Here is a 22891-nt window from a genome sequence, read left to right on the forward strand (position 1 = left end):
TATTTCTGGCAAGGCAGAGGAGTAGTTTATCACCTAAAGACTCTCACCCTGAAGCACCTTTAAAAAAACTTTTCTTAAATGAGAAGCCATAGACTGTTCGTTGTATGATTTTAGACAATGGGAAAATTTGATTAAGTGCATTTTGACCTTTATTTCCCTTACCTTTGTTTATAGAACCACCATTTCAACAACCCCACATGCTGATATAAATGTTTAATTTTTAAAAGTATTTAATTGGCACCACGTTATTTATTTATTTTAATTTAATTTTTATTTTATATTGGAGTAGAGTTGATTTACAATGCTGTGCTAGTTTCAGGTGTACAGCAAAGAGATTCCATTACATATATTCATTCTTTTTCAGATTCTTTTCCCATATAGGTTATTAAAGCATATTGAGTAGAGTTTCCTGTGGTATACAGTAGGTCCTTGTTGACTTTCTATTTTATAAGTAGTGTGTATCTGTTAATCCCAAACTCCTAATTTATCCCCCCACCCCCCTTCCCCTTTAGTAACCATAAGTTTGTTTCCGAAGTCTGTGAGTCTGTTTCTGATTTGTAAATAAGTTCATTTGTATCATTTTTTAAGATTCCACATCTAAGTGATATCATAGGATATTTGCCTTTCTCTGACTTACTTCACTTAGTATGGTAATCTCTGGGTCCATCCATGTCGCTGCAAATGGCATTATTTCATTCATTTCATGGCTGAATAGTGTTCCATTGTATATATGTACCACATCTTCTTTATCCATTCATCTGTTGATGGACATTTAAGTTGCTTCCATGTCTTGGTTATTGTAAATTGTGGTGCAATGAACATTGGGGTGCTTGTATCTTTTTGAAGTATAGTTTTCTCCAGATATATGCCCAGGAGTGGGATTGCTGGATCATATGGTAGTTCTATTTTTAGTTTCTTAAGGAACCTCCATACTGTTCTCCATAGTGGCTGCACCAATTTACATTCCCAACAACAGTGTAGGAGGGTTCCCTTTTCTCCACACCCTCTCCAGCATTTACTGTTTGTAGACGTTTTGATGATGGTCTTTCTGACCAATGTGAGGTGAAACCTCGTTGTAGTTTTGATTTGAATTTTTCTAATAATTAGCAATGTTGAACATCTTTTCATATGCTTTTTGGAAACTGGCACCAAGTGATTTAAAACCCAGTCAATTATACCTTGTTGTTGTTTTGCAAGAGGCTGGAACTTGCAGTCAGATGGATCTGGGGTGGAGCATCACTGTCACTTATTAGTTGCATAATTTGGGGCAAGTTAAGTAACCTTGATGAAGGCTTCAGTTTCTTCATGTGCACTACGGGCATAGTAATGCTACCCCTGTTAGGGTTAACATAGAATGATAAAATAGATGCTGTGTACATAGAGGCTAATGTTGCTGTCTGTTTATTTGGCACTGTGGAGACACTGTGGGAGATTTCAAGAAGATGAATAGGAGATGGTTTTGCCTCTTCAGGGCCTTATAATATATTTGGGAAGGCAGATAATACGGAGGATCCATGCTGGCTTTGGGTGTGGTGGGTGTTCAGAGGAGAGAAGATCCAAGATAAAATAGGAGGTAAAGGCTTAAAGGGGGAGGTTGAGAAGATTTAGAGGAAGGTTCTCAGACCTGGCTCTCATTAGAATCACCTGAGACCATTAGAAACATACCTGTGGCCTGTTGTAGAACAATTACATCAAAATCCCTAGAGTTGGGGTCCAGGTATCAGTATTTTAAAGTTCCATGGGACTTTAACATGTGGTCCAGGTTGAGGGTCATTTAAAGAACCTATGTGTTGATAGATAGAAGTAGTCCAAATAGGAGGAAGAACATAAGAAAAGTAAAGTTTCTTTTGTTGTCCTGGTTGCTCTGAATTTCAGAAAATGTAGTAAGCGAGGACTACTTGCTAATCCTGTGAATATATTTTTATGTAAATATAGCGGATTCTGTCATAAATCTGATAAATCGAGTGAGAGGAAGGTTGCGTTTGATTTTGTGGGTATGTGTGTGTGCACGTGCGTATGTGTGGTGTTACTGGGTTTTTGTTTTTTTAACCCTAATTGTAAATGTTAGCTGTGGCGATTGTGTAAACATGCATTTTCAAAGTAGATAAAATATTTGAAAATTTTGCATTTTTGAATATGAAGAGGATTCACCATTTAGAGTTGGTTTTATAAAACAAAATGCAATGATTACAGACTTGCCCTGGGTCTTTTTGACACTCCTAATACTGCCATCAGAGTCCTTTGTAGCCAGTGCCAAAGAGGGACTTGTGAATAGCATCACCTGTGCATCACCCATTGGCCTTGGAATTCTCCATTGCCACAGCTGTGTGAGTAGGTTGGCCAGACCCCCTCTGATGCCAGTCATCTATAAAGGCAAACAACTATATATTAGTTGTCTTCATTAAGATGAAACCGTAAAATAGTAAAACTATCTTTCTGATTATTCAAAGTAGAAAGGAGAGTAAAGCGTACAAAAGAAGAAAGGTAGGTCTTCTTTGCCCTAAGTTAGAAAGGATTTGAGATACTGTGTGCATGGTTAATAACTTAACTTACATTTTTATAGAGGAAAAGTGTTATTTTTAAAAGTGAGAAGAGAAAAACTTTGAAGTAAAATGGAAGGAATCAGCTGGATCATAACAGCTCTGGCTGAAAAGAAGGATATAGAAAGCCACATCCTGGATATAAATCAAAACACTATGGTTACACGACATGTTTGTATATAACAGTTACAGGGGAAAGAAAAAAGAAGGTCTCATACCTTGGAAAGCATTCTTTTTTGTTTCGTGTTTAAGCTTCTCTGCACTAAAACAACCTTTTTTTTTTTTTTTTTACCACTAAGGATGACCTAAATGGTGGATCACTCGATAAACGTGGTCTTTTTTGTTTTTCTTTTGTGCTTCATCTTTCAAAGAAGTTGGGCTATCTTTAGGTTTCATTGATTTCACTGGAGGGGACATGATGGAAAATGAAGATTTCATTACAATTTTCATGCAGATTCACAGTGGAAGGCAAAATGAAAGAGTGCCACCCTGCACGCAGAGCGTGAATTTCATTATTGTCACTGTAAAGCAGAGGAGTCAAGTCAGTCTTGGTAAGATTAGATTGATGTCCATCATGGCATGTCAGTGTCTTCCATGCAGTGGCGTCAGTGGAAGATTGCCATTGGTGGAAACAGGGAAGTATTCCTTAATCTAAGCCATGAAGTACTTTGAAATATTGAAGCCAGAGGAACTTTACTGCCTTCTGCTCTGTTTACTTAAAGATAGTAGAGAGCCAAGAGGATTGCTTTCCATATTCGTTTACTCAGGAAACATGTATTGGGTCTCACTCTGTGCCAGGAATTGCTCTAGGAGCTGGGGATACAGTAGTGAATGTAACAAAGTGTCTGTCTTCATGAGCTTACATTCTGGAATGAGAGACGTAGACAAATAAGTGAATGTAGACTCTCTCAAGGGGTAGTAAGTGCTTTGAAGAATGAAACGTGGATAGGGAATAGAGAGTGACACAGAAGAGAGCACTATATTTTAGACTGAGTGGTCTGTGGAGGCTTGGAGGTCTGGAAAGGAGACACTTGGGAAGAATTCTGAATGAACTTAACAGGTATTTGAAGGAAGAATATTCGATTTAGAAGGAACAGCAAGAGCAAAGTCCCCAGAGCAAGAGCATATGGCATGCTCCAGAAACAGGAAGGATGCAGACAGTGAGCTGAGCAGAGTGGGCAATAGGAGATGAGTTGGAAGAGGAATCAAGGCTGGGTCATCGGCCTCAGAGGCCATGGGAGAACTTTGTCTCTTACTTGGATTAAGATGGGAAGTCACCGGAAGCACAGACTCAGCACCATCAGAATTTTTATTATAAAGGTTGCTTATAGGGTTCTTTTTATAAAGATCACTCTGGCTGCTAAGTGAAGAATAGACCGGGGTTGGGAGGGCAGTTAGGAAATTGTCACAGTAACTCAACAAAACAATGGTGATGGTTTGGAATAGGGTGGTGGCAGTAGAAAAGGTGAGAAGCAGTTGGATTCTGGATATATTTCAGAAGTAAAGTGGATAGGATTTTCTGATAGATAATATGTAGGATGTAAGAAAAAGAGAGAAATCAACGTTGACTCCAAAAATTTTGCCCTGGGCAGCTGGTGGAGTGGAATCGCCACTTGCTGAGATGCACAGACCTGGAAAATACGGGAAGAGCAGATCGGCAGGAAAGTTAAGTAATTTTGAATTTGTGATGTTTGAGAGGCCTGTTAGATCACCAAGGTGCAATGCTGAGATGTAATTGGAAAAATCGACCTGAATTATCAGGGCAAAGGTTACAGATACATAGCTATAATTTTAAAAAGAAAGAAAAAGAAGGTATTTAAAGTCATGCGCATAGATGAGATCATATGGGAGTAAATTCAGATTGGGGAGAGAAGCTCTTTTAGGACTGAACCCTAGGGCTCTGCAAAGGAGAAGGAGAACCTAGGAAAACTCATGTCCCAAAGGTAGAGTGACCAAGTGTCTGTTCCAGTTTGTTGGACTGAGGGGTTTCCTGGTCCATGGACTTTCAGAGATTGGGACACACTAGGACAGTTGGTCCCTCTCCACGTGAAGAAAGTGTTTCAACAAGGAAAGAGTGATTAACTGTCCAGTGCTATAGATAAACCAGGAATGAGCGACAGCCACTGAATTTGGCAACATGGAAGTCGGGTGACGTTGACCAAGACTCGTCTCTCATGAACAGCCAAGTTGATTTGAGGACCACCCACCACAGGGAGAGACATGCATGAGGGTACAAGGCCAGGGCATTTGGAAGCATCATGCCTCTTCCCCTAGCCCCACCCAAAGCGGCATGAAGCTTCCCCAGTGTTGTAACAAAGGACCCAGGTCTTTTGTGATTACCTGTGTGATTTGGACCAGGTTATGTAACTTCTCTGTTTTTTGGTATCCTTATTTGTGAAATATTGTGCGGATTTGTTATTTTAATCATCTATCAGTGTGATGGCGGCATACTATGCTGTGCTAAGGCTACATAGATTAATTTTAAACAGACATGGTTCTGATGCTGTAGAAGTTTTCAGCTTCAAAACAAATTGAATCCTACCCCGCGTCAGGAGAACTAGCCCTTGATGTGCATTAGGGGACAAGGAAAAACTTGAACCCTCTTCATTAAAAATGAATATTTGTCTCTGAATAATTTAAGCTTTTAGAGTATTTATACTTTTTGTGTATTTCTAGTCTTCTATGGATCAGACATCTGAAGAAAATAGCTAGAAAGAAAGACTGCACGAATCTTCACTAGAGGAGTGTTGAAAATTGATTGAGGTCATTGACTATGTCTCCCTGGCCTAGTGCTGGACTGCTTAGGACCCCAGCGAGTATTTGTTGAATGAGTGAAAGTTGGTGTATTATTCTAGATTCAACCAGAGCCGTGGAACTGGTAGGAGATGCATCTTCATGTTTATTAAGGAATTGATTACAGGGAATTGGTTTCCCCACTGGTGGTGGCTAAGCAAGGCTGAAGTCCATGGGGCATTCAGGAAGGCAAGATCACAGCAAGCTGGAACTCCACGGGCATGAGCTGAAGCCTGGAGCCCTGAACTTCCAGAGAGCCTCCACTCTCTGTGAAAAGACATCCAACTGATTGAGTCAGGCCACCCAGGCTAATCTCCCTTTTGATTATCTTAAAGTCAACTGGTTAGAGACTTTAATTACATGGGTAATATCACTTCACACCTAACTTAGTGTTTGATTGTATCAGTAGGTGTGTGTATGCTACAGAATAGCTGCAGTCTCCCTTCTGTCCTCTAGTTCTGGCAAGAGAAAACCCCGGTAGCCAACCACGACTGGAGAATACTAGGAAGGGAATTTGGAAGAATGTAGCTCTGCTGAGCCAAGTTGACACATCACAAAGCCATCACAATCAAAGCCTGATTTAGGATAATTTGCAGTCTTAAGTTGTTTTGTTTTTAAAAATGGGTCTTTTGTGTTTGTTTTTATTTTGATTATTTAGGGTTTTTTCTTATATTATTTTAACAAATGATAGACATGATATGATAGTTCCTTGTATAAGATGACCTTGAAATTACTTTGGATCATACCATTTAAACTAGTCTTGAGTCTCCACTGACTAGGAGGCCACATATAACTCAGTAGCAGAGAAAACAGACATAGTAAATTTTCACATTTGGCTTTTATGCTCCCAAGAGCCCAAGGGACTGACCTCAGAACATCCCCCTCCGGCCCCATTCCCAAACTTCAGCCCCCAATGAAATGCAAAACCACTGTAAATCTCTTCAATATTTGTTTACCCCTAAATGTGTGTATGTGTTAATTCCTTAATAATAAAACCTACTCTTTTTTTTTTTTTCTTTTTTAAAACCTACTCTTGAGATTGACTTCAGATAGTTTAGAGAACAGAAATCTCTTTTGGTTCCTGGTTATTTGAATATGCAAGAGGAACAACTTGCTTGGAGGCCTAGGTAACAGTAGTTGGCCTCTCCACCCGCTTGCCAAGAGCAGGACCAGTTTACGTCTCTTTTGCAATGAACAGTTTCCTCCCTTGTTAGTTTCAGCATAGAAAGCGTAGTGGTGGCTCGTTATTACATGCCAGCTTATGTGTAGTGCTAGAATGATACTCAAGAATTCTATCATTATGGCTTATTCTTATCGTCTGTTCAGTCCTGAAGTAGATTCAGACCGTAAGAGTTTATGACTTTATGATCAACTGTGTTTATTGCTTTGGGCACATTGCCGCACAGTTAGTGCTCAGTGATGACACTGTATTCTTTGTCATAGCTCCACCCTCCAAAGATAGCATTATTTTGTATGTGAGAAGGTGGCAAGCTTCCCCGTCTCACAGTTGACTCAAGGTCTGGGCAAAGAGGCATGAGAGTAGCTTCCTATATTCATCTTTATCCCTAAGGGCCAACTCAGTGACTTGCATTTAGTAGATGTTCAGCAAGTAATTGAACTTGCTGATGAAGTTCAAAAACGGAGTCAGCTATCCTTTGCCCGCCCCCGGCTCGTCGACAGCCTGTCCTGTAGGTAACAGGTGCCAGTATCAGCCAGGTTTTTTTTATCCCTTGTGGCTTTGAATTTTAGGGACATGATAAGTATAATACTTTGCCTGGACCTAAATTTTTTTCTCTCTGATGATTTCACACAAATGCCATTTCTCTGTGGAAGCTTCTACCTGCTATTGGTTGGCCAAAAAGTTCCTTCGGGTTTTTTTTCCATTAAGATGTTACAGAAAAACCCAAAGGAACTTTTCGGCCAACCCAATAGTTATTAATGCTAGTGTCACATTGTTTCAAATGTGCTTCAATATAATTTTTCAGTATATTCTCTTCAATGCCTCTGCTCGAATAATTGATACTCTTCATGATAAATTTACGTTTAGTATCACTTTAATCAGTTAATTACTTCACTATTATTACTTTGAGAAGCCAATCTCATGAGAAATTCAGGGTGGAACTTGGGCGTGGTGGCAGATTGATTTATTTTACTCTCTTCTAAACACACTTACCACTGCCTTGTGTTTAATTATTTCTGGAAATCCAGATTCCCTGGAAAGCCTGCAAGAGAAAACAGAATTAGGAACCTGCCTAGGTTTGAATTCCAGATGGGCTACTTCCCAGCTATGTAAACATGGGCAAACTATTAGATCTCTAGCCTTCAAAGTCCTCATCTGTAAAATGAGGGTAATAAAAGAGTGTACTTTACAGAGTTCTGGTGAGGATTAAATGAGATACTGTCTAGAGTGACCTAGCACAGCTTCTTGGCACATCGTGCTCAACAGTTTTTAGTTCAAGGGTATAAACTTTACAGTAATAAGGTTGAGTATGCAAACAGTGCAGTCTCTTCATTTCGAGTTGAAGTCATTTCAGTCCCTGCCCCTGAACTCTGTGCCGTGTTGTGATAAGGAGTGGAAAGTCCGCTTTCTCCCTCGGGGTTGGTCTTATGTGAGTCTGCAGTAGATTGTTTTTTGTTCTGTGCATGGATAATGCCTGTTGTTCCCTCTGGCAGAGGTCAACAATGCCTTTTTGCAAACTGTCCCCACCTGGCTTCTGCATAGCCTGATCTGCAGTTCTCTGAGCCCCTGGTGGTCCCAGCTGCTTCATCTTGAGAGGCCCCTCTAAGGACTGTGGTCCTCTCCTCAGCTGACTTCCAGGTCCCCAGTCAGAACCCAGGGAAAGAAACTTCCTTGTCCTCAGTCACACTTTGTGGGAGCCTTGGGGAAGCAGGGGAGTGTCTGTGCTCTCTCCTACTGAAGAATGTCCTGCTGCCTTCTCTTCTGCCCCTTTTGGTCCTGCTGGCATAGGGCATTATGTAAGCCAGCCACTTCAAGAATCTCAGACAGGGAGGGCATGTTTGCTCACTTCTCAGCTTCGTCCTCACTCTTTCACGTGTCACTCAGGTCTCCACCACCACCAGGGACACAAAGGTGGGAGGAGACAGGGCAAGCCACACTTACCTTCTCTAATCTTCTTGCCTCTTCCATGGCACTTTTTTCCTCTTCTCTAACCTGGAGCCTTACATCTAGCCTGGTGTATGGTTTCAGGGTGATGAAAAACCGGTTTGGTCAGCATTTCCTTTAGATCTGTCCTTGTTTCAGAGCAAGGCAGTACAAGTCAAGAATCTGGGGTGTTTGTTGGAGTGATGACTCCAAATAGTCTGACATAAATGAACACCACAGAGCTGCTATTATTATTATTATTATTATTACTACTACCACTACTACACATGTCAACTTGATCTAAGTGATTCTTTTACTCCCTTAAGGCAGTGGTTTCCTAAGTCTAAGTGGACTTCACAAGCTAGAGAAAAATATTTGTTGAATTGCCAGCTTGCACCTGAGGAAAATTATTTTTTAAATTACCACCTACTTCTATCGTTTCTTTTATACCCTCACTATGGAAGGATATAATTGAAGAGACAAAATTTAAAAAGGCAATCCTTTCCAAGCAAGTACATTCAGCCTTATGAAAACTCAGCCAGTTGCCCTTAGTTTGCTCATTTAACTGCAGTCAGTGAAAATTCTTCCCAACCGGCACCAGGCAGTGCAGCAGCGTTTGGAAATCACTGCCTTGGAGTGTCCCAGCCACCCAGCCTGGTTCACTGTGGGCTGTGATTACGAATGAAGTGCCTTCAAGAATCAATGTATAGGATAACTCAGGCCAAAGAAAGCACTGTACCTAAATACTCAGACGGAAGGACTGTCGAGTTTGCCTGAATCTCTAGAAAATTGCCTCCGATTCGCCGCTTCACTGTATTTGGGTAAACGTGGCCTCAGAGAGCTTTTACGTGAGAAATTATAAAAATGCAGCAAGGCCTAGTGATCTCATTTTGGATCTTCTCAGGAATCCTCATCAAGATGCAATTAGGGCTTCCCCGGTGGTGCAGTGGTTGAGAGTCCGCCTGCCGATGCAGGGGACACGGGTTCGTGCCCCGGTCCGGGAAGATCCCACATGCTGTGGAGCGGCTGGGCCTGTGAGCCCTGGCCGCTGAGCCTGCGCTCCGCAACGGGAGAGGCCACAACAGTGAGAGGCCCGCATACCACACACACACACACACACACACACACACACAAAAAGAGGCAATTAAGCAGAGAAAAATTCTACCTTGGGGTGTGATTTTAATTACTCACTGTGTTCTGACTTGACTTTCCATGCTGTGTTTCTTTTCCTTTGCATATCACCACTTCTGTGTTTGACAGCTTCTCTAAAGACAGCCCCACTTAGTTGTACATGAGGAGCGAAGCACTTACTGGGAGGAGAGGGAGGACAGGGCACACATCTCCTGTCGCCTTAGTGCTTTTACCCTAAACCGTGTGGGAACCTCTTTTTCCTTTCCCTGCCCCCAGCCTCAGTTTTATGACCCGGTGGAGCCAGTGGACTTTGAAGGACTTCTGATGACACACCTGAACAGCCTGGATGTGGAGCTTGCCCAAGAGCTGGGAGACTTCTCCGAAGATGACTTGGACGTGGTGTTCACGCCGAAGGAATGTCGAACTTTGCAGCCCTCTTTGCCGGAGGAAGGGTAAATTGCTTTCTTAAAATGTGGATGGGATTATGATGCATGCCTGTTCTTGGTTAGGGAGAGATGCCCTAATTCTGGACTTCTCTTACAAGTAACATGACTCAGATCTATCAAGATGTGCAGGATGACTACTGTGGCACTGTCACCTACATGTAGATAGATTTTGAACTGGTTTGACCAGAGGCTTTGAAAAGCCATGTGGGGACTAAGCCAGTTAAAGGGCTGCAGTAGAACAAAATCGACTGCCTAAGAAGAGGTGAAGAGTGCAGGCTCTGGACCCAGACTGCCCGGGTCAGCTCAGTGACTGTGGGCGAGTCATGTGACCTCAGGAGGCCTCAGTTTTTCCATTTGTAAAAATAATAATCATTGAAATGCCTCCGTTCAGGAGCATTTTAATTCTTTCCATGTATGAGACTGGATCAAGTCACAAAAGTAAGTCCGATCCACATTTCTTGAGCATCTACTATGTGCTGAGAACTGGGATAAAAAGATGAATAAGGCAAAGTTCTTTCTTGTGAAGCAAGTCTTGTCAAGCGGAAAAACAATGGGCAAAGCTCTGTAGTGTGAATATGTGAATAGCTGCTTAGGGTTGAGTTTCTACAGTGGGTTAATCGATGTGTTCACAGGTGTCAGCATTAGCCCTCAGTATCAAATGATGGAATTATATTTAGATGAAACTCCTGTTATTTCCATAGTGTAACAAGCAATGTCTCTTTAGAGATTTAGGATGAACTTTATTTGCATTCATTTTCAAAACCAAAGATTCACATCCTCCTGAGATTTTCAACCTTCTCCTCTTCCCCAAAAAGTCCTGGAAATGAGATCATGAAACACAGCCCCTGCCCTCAGTATTCGGGGATATTCCAGTTCTATTTTGGATTTTATTTCATCACAGTTTAAGAAGGTTAGATGACAGTGATAGGGTATTATTTGACCCTTTGCTCTTTGTTTAGACAGTTCTCATTCATATAGAAGAGCTGACCATATGCTCTGCTCTAACATTTTGAAGATACTCACTCCCCAGAAAAGATCATGGTGATTCTTGGGAAACATCTTTCCCTGTTGTCAGTACATTTATTCAGATGTGACTTTCATATAGGTAACATCTATTATTGTGACCTTTGGTAGAGAATAATTTAATTTCTTTGTGTAAAATATATGGTTAATTGTCTTCAAATGAGATCAGAATCTTGGAAAATCCTGTTTAAAATAGGGCTTCCCTGGGCGCACAGTGGTTGAGAGTCCGCCTGCCAATGCAGGGGACACGGGTTCGTGCCCCGGTCTGGGAAGATCCCACATGCCACGGAGCGGCTGGGCCCGTGAGTCATGGCCCTGAGCCTGTGTGTCCGGAGCCTGTGCTCGGCAATGGGAGAGGCCACAACAGTGAGAGGCCCGCGTACCGCAAAAAAAAAATACTTACAGTAAGTTTACAGGTAGGAGGATTTTGATTTTTTTTTGAAATTTGATAGAAGAGGTAATTTTTTTCTTAACATCAGGTTTTTTTTGTTTTTTGCGATACGCAGGCCTCTCACTGTTGTGGCCTCTCCCGTTGCGGACGCGCAGGCTCAGCGGCCATGGCTCATGGGCCCAGCCGCTCCGCGACATGTGGGATCCTCCCGGACCGGGGCACGAACCCGTGTCCCCTGCATCAGCAGGCGGACTCTGAACCACTGCGCCACCAGGGAAGCCCTTAACATCAATTTTTGAGCATAATATTGCCTCGTCACCAGAATTGATAACTAACACATTATCTGTCTGATGGCTTTCAAATACCCTCTACTATTTCAATCGTTGCCCAAAAGTCTTGTGTATAATTAAAGCCCAGGAAAGTATCATCATCATCAGAGTAAACGACAGCTGACTCCTGTTGAACCCCAGTGCCTATCCGGGAACATGATATTGAGCTGTGATAGTGCAGTGGGTGTAAACCTGCGCTCCCAGGCGAGTGGCCTAGGGTCATTTCCCTGCTCTTCCACTTGCTCAGTGTCTTTGAGAAAGATCTTTTCATCTCATCCCTCTGCAAAATGAAAATAGTAATAGCATCTGTTCTATGGAGCTGATTGACATTAACTGAATTCATACCTGTAGAGGGATTTCATCAGTGCCTAGTGCAGAATGAATGGCACACAAGTGTGAACTATCACACGGAGGTCTTATTATGTGCCAGACGCTTTTCTAAGCACTTCACACACTTACTTCATCTTCATCACAGCTCTCCAAGGGAGCACTGCACGATTACTATCCCCACTTACAGTGAGGAAACTGAGGCACAGAAGGGTTGAGTGACTGGCCCAAGGTCTTATAAGGAATGGGGCTGGGATTTGAGTAGTCAGGGCCCAGGGACCACATGTCTGACTTCTACAGTATTCCATCTAAAACTAACAGCCAGTCCACAGGGTGGGTACTGTTCTTACCCTCTTTCTACAAACCAGAAAATTAAAACTTAGAGCACTTAGACCTATTTATCTGTAGTACCAACACATTTGGGAGAACAGCAAAAAAACCCAAAACAAACAAACAAACAAAAATAACCTTTGCTACTGCAGGGAAGTAGTGATTTCTAAATTTCCAGACTCCGAAGCACTCTAAGAGTTTCTCTCATGACACACTCTATGCAGTAGACAAGAGCTGCCCGAATTAATAATCACCAACCAAAGCCAGGGCCTGCCAGCTCCTCAAAGTACAACTCCTCTTCTTCATGGCTTTCGAAAAGGAAAACATGCATGTCCTAACAAGGTTACACGTGAGCAAAAAATATGCCCAGATTACCCCAGAAGAGACTGGTATTTATACTTATTCTTCTTGTTTTGTATGTGATTACAGCTAGTTCTACCTGTCTTGTGTCGGAATGCCTTCAGGGATAGATAATAATCTAATACGATTCTATGTAATAAAGAAAACCCACAAAGCATAAAATGCCAACGTTTGTCTCATCAAAGTAAAAATGTTACTGCCTCAGGAATACTTCAGACACTTGAGAGGATTGGATAACAATACCCTTGCCATTCTCAGTTGATACGGATTTGAAATCATCCTGCTGTCCTTGGTTACGATAAAGGATTGCTTTGTTGTGTTTACCTGGTAATAACTTTTTAATGTTGTTTTCCGCCTCATTAGGGTTGAACTGGACCCTCACGTCAGGGACTGCGTTCAGACCTATATTCGGGAGTGGCTAATTGTGAATCGGAAGTAAGTTCATTTTTTTCCCTCTTTACGTATATACTTACTTTATATCGTTACCTTTTTATAACTTTTTTTAAAAAAATTAATAAACTTTTTTTAGAACAGTTTAGGCTTACAAGAAAATTGATTAGAAAGAAGTACTGAGCGTTCTCATATACTACCTCCCACACACATTTCCCCCTATTATTAATGTATTGGGTTTTTTGGTGTGTGTGAGGTTTTTATGTCCTTGAATGACCATGAATATTGATTTTGGGGATTCCAAATAAATTTTAGCAAGTAGGCAAATTTGCAAATGCAAAACCCATGAATAATGAGCATTGAGTGTATCTTGTATCACTCTCCTGCTCAAACACCTTCTAAGGCTCTCTATTTCCTACTATATCAAATATAAACACCACCTGCTTGCCTTTCAAGGGCTTTAATAATCCGGCCCAACTCTATCTATTAAAACGTATTTCCCTTAACTCCTGGAGCCCCTTCCTTTCTCTGCGCCTGCGTCTCTTCCTCACTGTTGCACCACAGGACTGACTCAGTCCTCCCTCCACACCTTTGCTCTTGCTGTCTCCCCTCTGGGCATGCTCTCCCTTCTTTCATCTGTCTACCCAATCCTACCCGTGGATAAAAGATCATATCAAATTTCTTTTTTCTTCGTGCAGCTTTCTCTGACTAATATCCTTCCTTGGATGAGTCTTACTTAAGTGTGGAATATTTGGTACAATTGATGAGCCAGTGTTGATCCATTATTATTATTATTTATTTATTTTTTTTTTTTGCGGTACACGGGCCTCTCACTGATGTGGCCTCTCCCGTTGCGGAGCACAGGCTCTGGACGCACAGGCTCAGCGGCCATGGCTCATGGGCCCAGCCGCTCCGCGGCATGTGGGATCTTCCCGGACTGGGGCACGAACCCGTGTCCCCTGCATCAGCAGGCGGACTCTCAACCACTGCGCCACCAGGAAAGCCCAATCCATTATTATTAAACTAAAGTCCATAGTTTACAGTAGGGCTTATTTTTTGTGTTTACATTCTGTGGTTTTGACAAATGTAAAATGACGTTTATCTACCACTGGAGTGTCATACGGAATAGTTTCACTGCCCTAAAAATCCCCTCTGTGCCCTCTGGTCCTCCCTCCCTGGCAACCACTTATCTTTTTACTGTCTCCATAGTTTTGCCTTCTTTCTCTGTGTGTTTTTGTGGCTTGATAGCTCATTTCTTTCTTCGCTGAATAATATTCCACTGCATGGATTTACTATAGTTTGTTCATCCATTCACCTACTGAAGGAGAAAGTTACATTTTAAACACAAAGAATAGAGCCCTTTTATTTCTATTCTGATGAATTCCTGGGGGTGGGGGTGGGGATTAATGAATGGAAATTTGGCCTCAGATTCAAAGGGCACATTTAAACTTATGACCAAGAAATAAATTACTTGCTTGCCTTCTAGTCAAAAAGGCCCTTCTCTCCTGGGTTAATTAAATGTTCTATGACATTGTCCTGAGCTTTTTGTCTCCATGCCAATGACCTGGAGAGTACCCTCTAATGAGAAGCATCTACCCACACTGGAATTCGCAACCTGTATGTGTGTACGTGTTGGGGAGCTGTCTGGGGAGAGTCTGCAATCCGGGGCACACCCCAGTAGAGAAACATCAGAGAACCTGTGACAACACACAAGTAGTTTGAAATTCTGATATCCTCACCTCTCCTATACTCCAGTAAGAATTACCGTTCTGTGGGATAAATGATGAAAGACTTTGGAGGTTGGGTTTTATCCAGCTCCTGGAAGGGTACCATTTGAATTTGTGGTGATGTGTTTTGGAGTAATGTTAGTATGCATACTATTTTCAGTAACTGAGAAAGAGAAAGCTTCACTTGTATAAAGTAATTAAGAGAAAGTTAAACGCTAATCCATCATCTGTTCTAACTTGAATAGAAAACCAAGTTTGCCGGGCAGTCAAATAAGATTATACTTTGCTGGTAATAAATAGAAGATTTCAGAACAAGTTGTTCTCATGCTTTTAAATGTTATAATTAGAGGTACTTTCTGGATATGAAGGCTTGAAAGAAATCTGAGAAGGGGCAATAAATAGAAAGGTCCATTTTACTACACTTGGTTTTTATTTTCTATTTGGGACACTGCACTTTTTCATTCTTCATGGCAATTCCCATTGGAATTTTTTTTCTCTATCTTGAACAAACTTAAAGGACTCTTTTTAGAATACTCATTGTAAAAATTTTGGAGATCATAGCGAACCAAAAAGAGAAAACAAAAATCACTCCATTTCACTATAGACACATAACCACCATTAACATTTGATGTGTTGCCTTTGAATCATATTTCTTTGTATATATTTGCATAAAAATTAAGTCCGATTATGATATTGTTTGGCAGCATGCTTTTTCAGTCTTTACACTAAGTGGTAACTATCTCTTTGCTATTAAATATTATTCTTCAAGACAATTTTTAATGGTTGTATAATGTATTTATACAAAAATTTATTTAAACAATTTTAATGCTTAGATGATCCCCTGTTTTTCAGTGTTATACCCAGTATAGCAACATTCTTGTGTATAGTTATGGGTTTTTTCCCTTTGGAATAAATTCCTACAAGAGGAGTTTCTGTGTGTTTAAGTGTATGCACAAATTTAAGGATTTGGGAATAATATATCAGAAAGATTATTAGCAAGATATGCGTGAATCCTCAAGAATTTTGGATGTTATCTTTTAATAAATTTCCAATTTTATTTGTAAAATGGCTGTCTTTTATTTGCATTTTCTTTGTTTCAATTTGGTATCTTTTTTTCCATAAATTTATCGTCCATTTGTAAGTTTTCCTTGGTGCTCTGCTTATTCATTAAATTTGTGCATCTCTGTTACTGTATTTGTCTGATCTTGTTTATCTTTAGGGCTGCTTTCATTCGGTAAGGATATTAACCCTTTGTATGTCATATAATACAAATTCCTTACCCAGGATACTCTTTGTCTTTTAAATTTGTTTATAGTTTCTTAACATTCAAAATTATTTATTAGTAAAATCTATATTGACAGTTTTCCTTATGATTTATAGTTTTGCTGTCATGCTTAAAATTTAATCCATAAACCTAGTATTATTTACTAGGAATTTAGGATTAAAATGTTAAACTACACCATTAGCCACTTTGATTATTGCTTCCGTTCCCTTTTGTGTCTCCATTTGTTTTTATCTCTCCTGTAGGAACAGTGGTTTTTCATATATTTATTCTGTGCAAGTTTTGTATCTTTTTATTTTCACAAAACAAAGCAATGTCTGTTTTAACTTTATGTTTGGCAACATACTGAGGATGGGGATTGTCATTGGCGCCGTTATCTGCGCACTTGGGTAACAGACCAGCTTGTTTCCCAGAAATTAGCTAATGGACAGGTAGATGTGTGCAACGTCGAAACTCGTCAGTTTCTGGCAAACTTTGACTAGTGTTCAACTGAGGAAGCACCTTTTCCAACCCCACTGTTTGACCTTTTGGTACTCTAAATCTGATACTCTAACATAAAGGCTATAATTCCTATTGAACAGTCCTCCCAGGATCATTCTGCCCTCACGTGCATCCGTAGTATTTTATTTGTGGGGAGAATCCAATACACTCTTCCAGGTGCCCTTCATCTCCCAACCCTACATACATATTCAGCTAGTTGTTTTCTATGAGTTGTTTCTATATGGTTGCAGAGTGATGGTAGAAAGAGAAAGGCAAGGAAGGTAGTGGTTCTGGTGGTAGTTCATTTCAGTAAAACCAGGTGGAACCTGTGAATGGCTTCATAGATAAGCCACTACAATGAAGAAGGAGAATTTAGATTCCTGACTATTATAAACATGAACTGTTCGGGGACTGGCAGGAAGGAAAGTACATAGTGCTTCCCTCTGCATTGCCCTTTGGGGAGGCAAAGTATGGTACATCCTTCTCTTTCCAGCTGCATCTGATCCACAGAGATTCTGTCTAGACTTCGGCATTAAGTTATCTGTTTTGGTGAGTTTCCATTTTTTCTGTGTCTTCATAGGCCGGGAAGTTGGAGAAAGTCACAATAGTGGTTGCTGACCAGTTGTTAATTAGCAATTAATGAGCTCTCCTTTGAATTTGTTATTTTATGTGCTAAATAATGTAAGCTTGTTTTTTGCTTTTTTGTTTTTTTTGCGGTACGAGGGCCTCTCACTGTTGTGGCCTCTCCCGTTGCGGAGCACAGGCTCCAGACGCGCAGGCTCAGCGGCCATGGCTCACGGGCCTAGCCGCTCCACGGCATGTGGGATCTTCCCCGACCAGGGCACGAACCCGCGTCCCCTGCATCGGCATGCGGACTCTCAACCACTGCGCCACCAGGCAAGCCCTGAAGTTGGTTTTTGTTCTGTGCGGAAGACACCAGACTCATTGAGGTGGCTGAAGTCAGGGCTGCGCCCTTCTGTGTACTTGGCCAGAGGCAGCCCTGTTGAGGGAAGGAGTGAGGAACAAACATGTGTTTTGCATCAACTGCGGGTCTGGCCTGCCCTAGGCGCTGGGGATGCAGCTGTGAACAAGACAGAGGCAGCGCCCTTTACAGAGCTCAGGATCTAGGAGGGCAGAAAGCACTAGATAAGAGTTGGAAGGGGAGCACCCCGCAGCGCTGTAGACGTCTTTAATGAGATGGTTTAACTTGGTTGGGGGCATCAGGGAGGGTGTCCCCAGGGAATAATAATGATAATAAACAGCCTTTATTGTGAAAAAATGTGTATATGTATTTTTCATATTCTTTTCCATTATAGTTTATTATAGGATATTGAGTATAGTTAGCTGTGCAATACAGTAGGACCTCGTTGTTTATCTATTTTGTATAGAGTAGTTTGTATCTGCTAATCCCAAACTTCTAATTTATCCCTACCCCCCTCTTCCCCTTTGGTAACAATAAGTTTGTTTTCTATGTCTGTGAGTCTGTTTCTTCTGTAAATAAGTTCATTTGTATCACATTTTAGATTCCACATGTAGGTGATGTCATATGATATTTGTCTTTCTCTGTCTGACTTCACTTAGTGTGATAATCCTCTGGGTCCATCCATGTTGCTGCAAATGGCATTCTGTTCTTTTCTTGTTTGTTTTTTTGGCTGTGTTGGGTCTTCGTTGCTGCGCGTGGGCTTTCTCTAGTTGCGTTGAGCAGGGGCTGCTCTTCGTTGCAGTGTGGGGGCTTCTCATTGTGGTGGCTTCTCTTGTTGTGGAGCATGGGCTCTAAGCACACAGGCTTCAGTAGTTGTGGCGTGCGAGCTCAGTAGTTGCGGCTTGTGGGCTCTAGAGCGCAGGCTCAGTAGTTGTGGTACACGGGCTTAGTCGCTCTGCGGCATGTGGGATATTCCTGGGCAAGGGATCAAACCAGTGTCCCCTGCATTGGCAGGCGGATTCTTAACCACTCCGCCACCAGGGAATTCCCTTCATTCTTTTTTATGGCTGAATAATACTCCAGTGTGTGTGTGTGTGTGTGTGTGTGTGTGTGTGTACCGCATCTTCTTTATCCATTCATCTGTAGATGGAAGTTTAGGTTACTTCCATGTCTTGTCTATTGTAAATAGTGCTGTAATGAACATACAGGTGCATGTATCTTTTCGAGTTATGGTTTTGTCCAGATATATGCCCAGGAATGGGATTGCTGGATTGTGTGGTAGCTCTATTTTTAGTTTTTTAAGGACCCTCCGTACTGTTTTTCATAGCGGCTGCAGCAATTTATATTTCCACCAACAGTGTAGGAGGGTTTGGGGGGAGCTTTTCGAACAATTCCTCAGAAGAAATAACTATTTAAAATATTTACGAAAATGATTTTGGTTCCAGTTGCTCTAAGTGTGCAAATCATAGTGGTAAAAAAAAAAAAAAGTAGATCCACGTGTGACCAAACTTCATTTTATCTTATAATATTTATTCTCTACTTTCTAACAGAGGTCTTTGAGAGAGAGCCTCACATGGGCATTCATAAACTTGCTAGCTTCTCCAAAGTTATTCTCACCAATAGTCGTTAAGCAACATGTATGTGTATGCCAAATGGGTAAGCTTTTCTAGTGTATAAAATCCTTAGGGGGCTTTCCCTAAGGATTCAAATAAAAAGCTTCATGTGATCTACTGTCCTGGCCAAAAAAACCACCCAGCTCAAAGCAATGGAAAATATAGGCAAACATTAAGTTGCTTCCTAAGATTACACTACCCTAAATGACAACACACTGAATTAGTGAGTGTTTTTCCTGAGAAATCCAATTTTAAGGGGAAAAGTTCCCAAAGGAATTAACTAACGTTAATTTGTTCTAAGATGGAAAGAGAACAGTGAATTAAAACTCAAAATTCACACTTGCCCTTTGCCTTTCTTAGGATGGGTACACTCCAGAGGATGTTGATGTCACAGGTTCAGTGTCACATACTTCTTCATAAGGAAACCGGTGTGGGCCACAGGAATAAAAATCCAGAAACAACCTAGCTTAAGACCTTATGTGTGGTAGCCTTGGAGACCAGAACTATTTCTGGTCTTTAGCTTTCTTCCTTGTGTCATAAAATGCACTTATTTCCAAGAGTGTTTACTTACAAGTGAATCCCCACCCCCCTGCCAATTACAGCCATGTGCCTGCTTCCATTTTCCTCAAGTCACTTCTCTCTACGCCTCTTTCTCCATTGGGTATGGCATAGACATGAGCTGAATTCTAGGACATTTCCCCCAGCTTTAAGATTTTAAGATAAAGAGTTCATACACCATATCTGAAAACTTTTATATCAGATTTTCTCCTCAAAAGAAACTTAAATCTGGGAGAAATGAAACTTATTTGGTTATTGTTCTTTTGCTATTTTATGCAAATGGATGCTTTCTTTTTTGTCCTCCGTTTTGTTAGAATGTTTTCTGAAGTCATTTACCCAGACCACCCAAAGCCACTAACAAATGGGCATTTTAAAAAAAAATGAGTTACAGAATAGTGTTAAAAGTTGATCTCACAACATGTATACTCTAACCGTATATCTGTGTCACCCTCAGGATTTGGGGGATGGAAAGCATTAAGACTAAATGTATTCCATGGCTGTGGACTTGAAACCAGAGCAAAGTGTGTTCCCCTTCCTCATTCTAGATTTAGCATCTACTTCCCCATTTTGAAATCTCAGAAAGTTGCAAAGCTACCTTGTGACAGCAAGGGTAAAGCTGGCTGGAGAGGAGAGGCCAAGGGTTGGCAAGCATGTAAAGATGACTCATTTCAGCAGTGCCAGCCACAGAAGTCAGAAACCGCCATGGGGTGGGTAGTGAGACTGCTGGCTAAGTGCCATCAGCTACCAGAGTCCCAGCCTCCCTACCCGACCCGGACATCTGAGCCAAATAAAGCCATGCTCCTGTGGAGCCTATTTGCAGACAAGAGAGAGATGGGCAAGTAGCCAAATGGTAGAAAGACTGTTTCTCATGAAATAAACCCAACCTATTGCTTCTCCAGAGAACTGTGTTCCTTTTCTTCAAACACTACCGTTACCCATTTGGGGACAGTCCAAAGACAAACATATCTTGAGAGCGTTCTCTTTAGAGGCAGTGTCATGGAGTAGATAGAGTCTAGACTTGGGTCCAGATGCTGGCTCCTTATGTAATGTCTATGAGACCCTGGGCAAGTGACTTCATCTCTCTGAACCAGCATTTCCTCAAGTGTGAAAGGGGGGGAAATGTTGCTCATTTTGAAGGCTTATTGCGAAGACTGGAAAATAATACATGTTCCTCTTCTTCTTTTTCCTCTTCCCCTTCCTATACCCTTTTCTCTTTCTTTCCTCTCCCTTCTTGTACAATTTGGTGTGGAAGCCATCAGAACAAGTTGGCCATCCATAACTCAGGGTGGGGAGTAGCTGAAGAGGGCCAGAATGAGGAGTGGAAGGCCAAACACGCTGAGGAGGACACACGTTTAGAAGGGCCGCCTGGCATGGAGAAGCAGAACCTACATGGTGTGAGGGGGGTATCTGAGCCTGGGGCAGCCTGGCATGTGATAACAGAGCAGACATTCTGAGTAGAATGAGGGGGTGTTACATGGGGGAGAAGCCTACCACGAGGTGTCAGAGCCCAGGCAAGGGACAAGGATGTCCTTGTGGGAGGGTGGCCTGGCACTAAGTGTCAGTGCAGACTGAAGAAGACGTCGTGCCAGAGGGCAAGCCTGGTGCAGGGTGTCAGAGTCAGGATATAAGGAGGGCAACATGTGTGGGCATGGAGGGGTGCTGTTAGCAAGGGTTACATTAAGGGGATTAATCAAGTAAGTAAGTATATTAAGGACAGTAGGTGTTAGATTTTTCACTATCTGAGAAGGAAGTTAATATGGAAAGGAAGAAAACGAGAATGGATACTGTGATGTCAGATTGGGATTGCAAGGATCAACATGAACTCCTGGCTTTCAAAACACACACACACACACACACACACACACACACACACACACACACACACACACACACACGCTCCCTACCTAACTCTGTTCACTGAGAAGACATAGGAGGAGCAACACCTTAATAGCAATGAGCACACCCAACACCTACATCTTGGCTTCTAAGAACCATTTTCCACTAAAAAGAATCAGAGCTTCTTGGAGAAATGACTGATTCCAGGGTTGAGGAAAGGAAAGTATAAGATCAGCCTGAATATCTTGTGGCAGAAAGCAGGATGTGATCAGTGACTGCTGGGGACATGTAAAAAGTTGTAAGAGCCAGCTGAAGGGATTCACACTGGTCGAATTGAGGATAATTATAGCGCCAAAATAAATAATAGCAATGGATTAAGATATGTGGAATAAAATAGGAAACTGTGAATCCATATTGACACAAATCAAACTGAAAGCTTGATGAGGAATGGGGTATTTACAACAATCAAACCCAAATGGAGGGACTTTCTAAATAATAACTGGCCTATAATCTTAAGGTCATGAAAGTCAAGGGAACACTGAGGAACTGTTCCAGAGTGAATAAGAGTAAAGAAATGTGACATATAAATGCAATGCATGACTTTGGACTAGATCCTTTTGCTCTAAAAGGCATTTGGGGGACATTTGGTGAAAGCTGAAAGGGGTCAGAGGATTAGATGGTAATAATGTATCAGTGTTAATTTCCTGAAGGTGATGGTTGAATACTAATTACCATGGAGAATGTCCTTGTTTGTAGAAGTTACACACTGAAGTATTCAGGGATAATGGAGAATTAGGTCAGCAACTTACTCTCAGATAGTTTGAGAGGGGGAACGGTCTTTATACTATATTTGCAAGTTTTCTGTAAATTTGAGATTGTTTCAAAATAAAAGGAAAACAATATATGTTAGGTGCCTGGCATTGTAATAAAGACTGTTAGTGGGTCCCCTTCACTGTCCCATGCGTTTATCTTGCAGCTGCCATGAGTGTAGAAGCTATTGTGCCCAGAGACATTTGAGCAATTCTCTCTACCTCCCAGCCCCTTAACCTCCCACTTTGGATTGGTGGTGGTGACCAGTGCCTAACCGGCACAATAGCACTGGTGCAAGGGGTACCATAGTCCCACCTCTTGTCTCAGAGTGGGACAGTGGGACAACTTTGCAATGTGATCCTTCCAGAGCACCCTGTGTATCAGGCCAAGAATTTATCTGAGCTCTCATCCTTAGTTGACTCCTTCTGCTTCCCTATCTCTCTTACAGGCTTTTCTTCAAGAACACACAATCAAAAATCACATGCACCTGAGTCCCTGCC

At 41.6% G+C, this 22891-nt stretch overlaps 1 protein-coding gene across 4 annotated transcripts in view; it reads left to right on the forward strand.

Moving 5' to 3' along the window:
• Positions 1–22891, forward strand: part of DOCK8 (dedicator of cytokinesis 8) — a 223500-nt gene that overhangs the window by 53886 nt on the left and 146723 nt on the right. For 3 of the 4 annotated variants that reach the window (XM_082841971.1, XM_082841972.1, XM_082841973.1), the window contains 2 exons: positions 9844–10019; positions 13137–13208. The exons of the other annotated variant lie outside the window; for it this stretch is intronic. In XM_082841971.1, coding sequence (XP_082698097.1) covers positions 9844–10019; positions 13137–13208 — 248 coding nt within the window. The remainder of the gene's footprint in view (positions 1–9843; positions 10020–13136; positions 13209–22891) is intronic. 4 annotated transcript variants of the gene reach the window in all.

Source organism: Leucopleurus acutus (assembly GCF_964270905.1).
Source record: "Leucopleurus acutus genome assembly, chromosome: 7".
NCBI classification, from domain to species: Eukaryota; Metazoa; Chordata; class Mammalia; order Artiodactyla; family Delphinidae; genus Leucopleurus; species Leucopleurus acutus.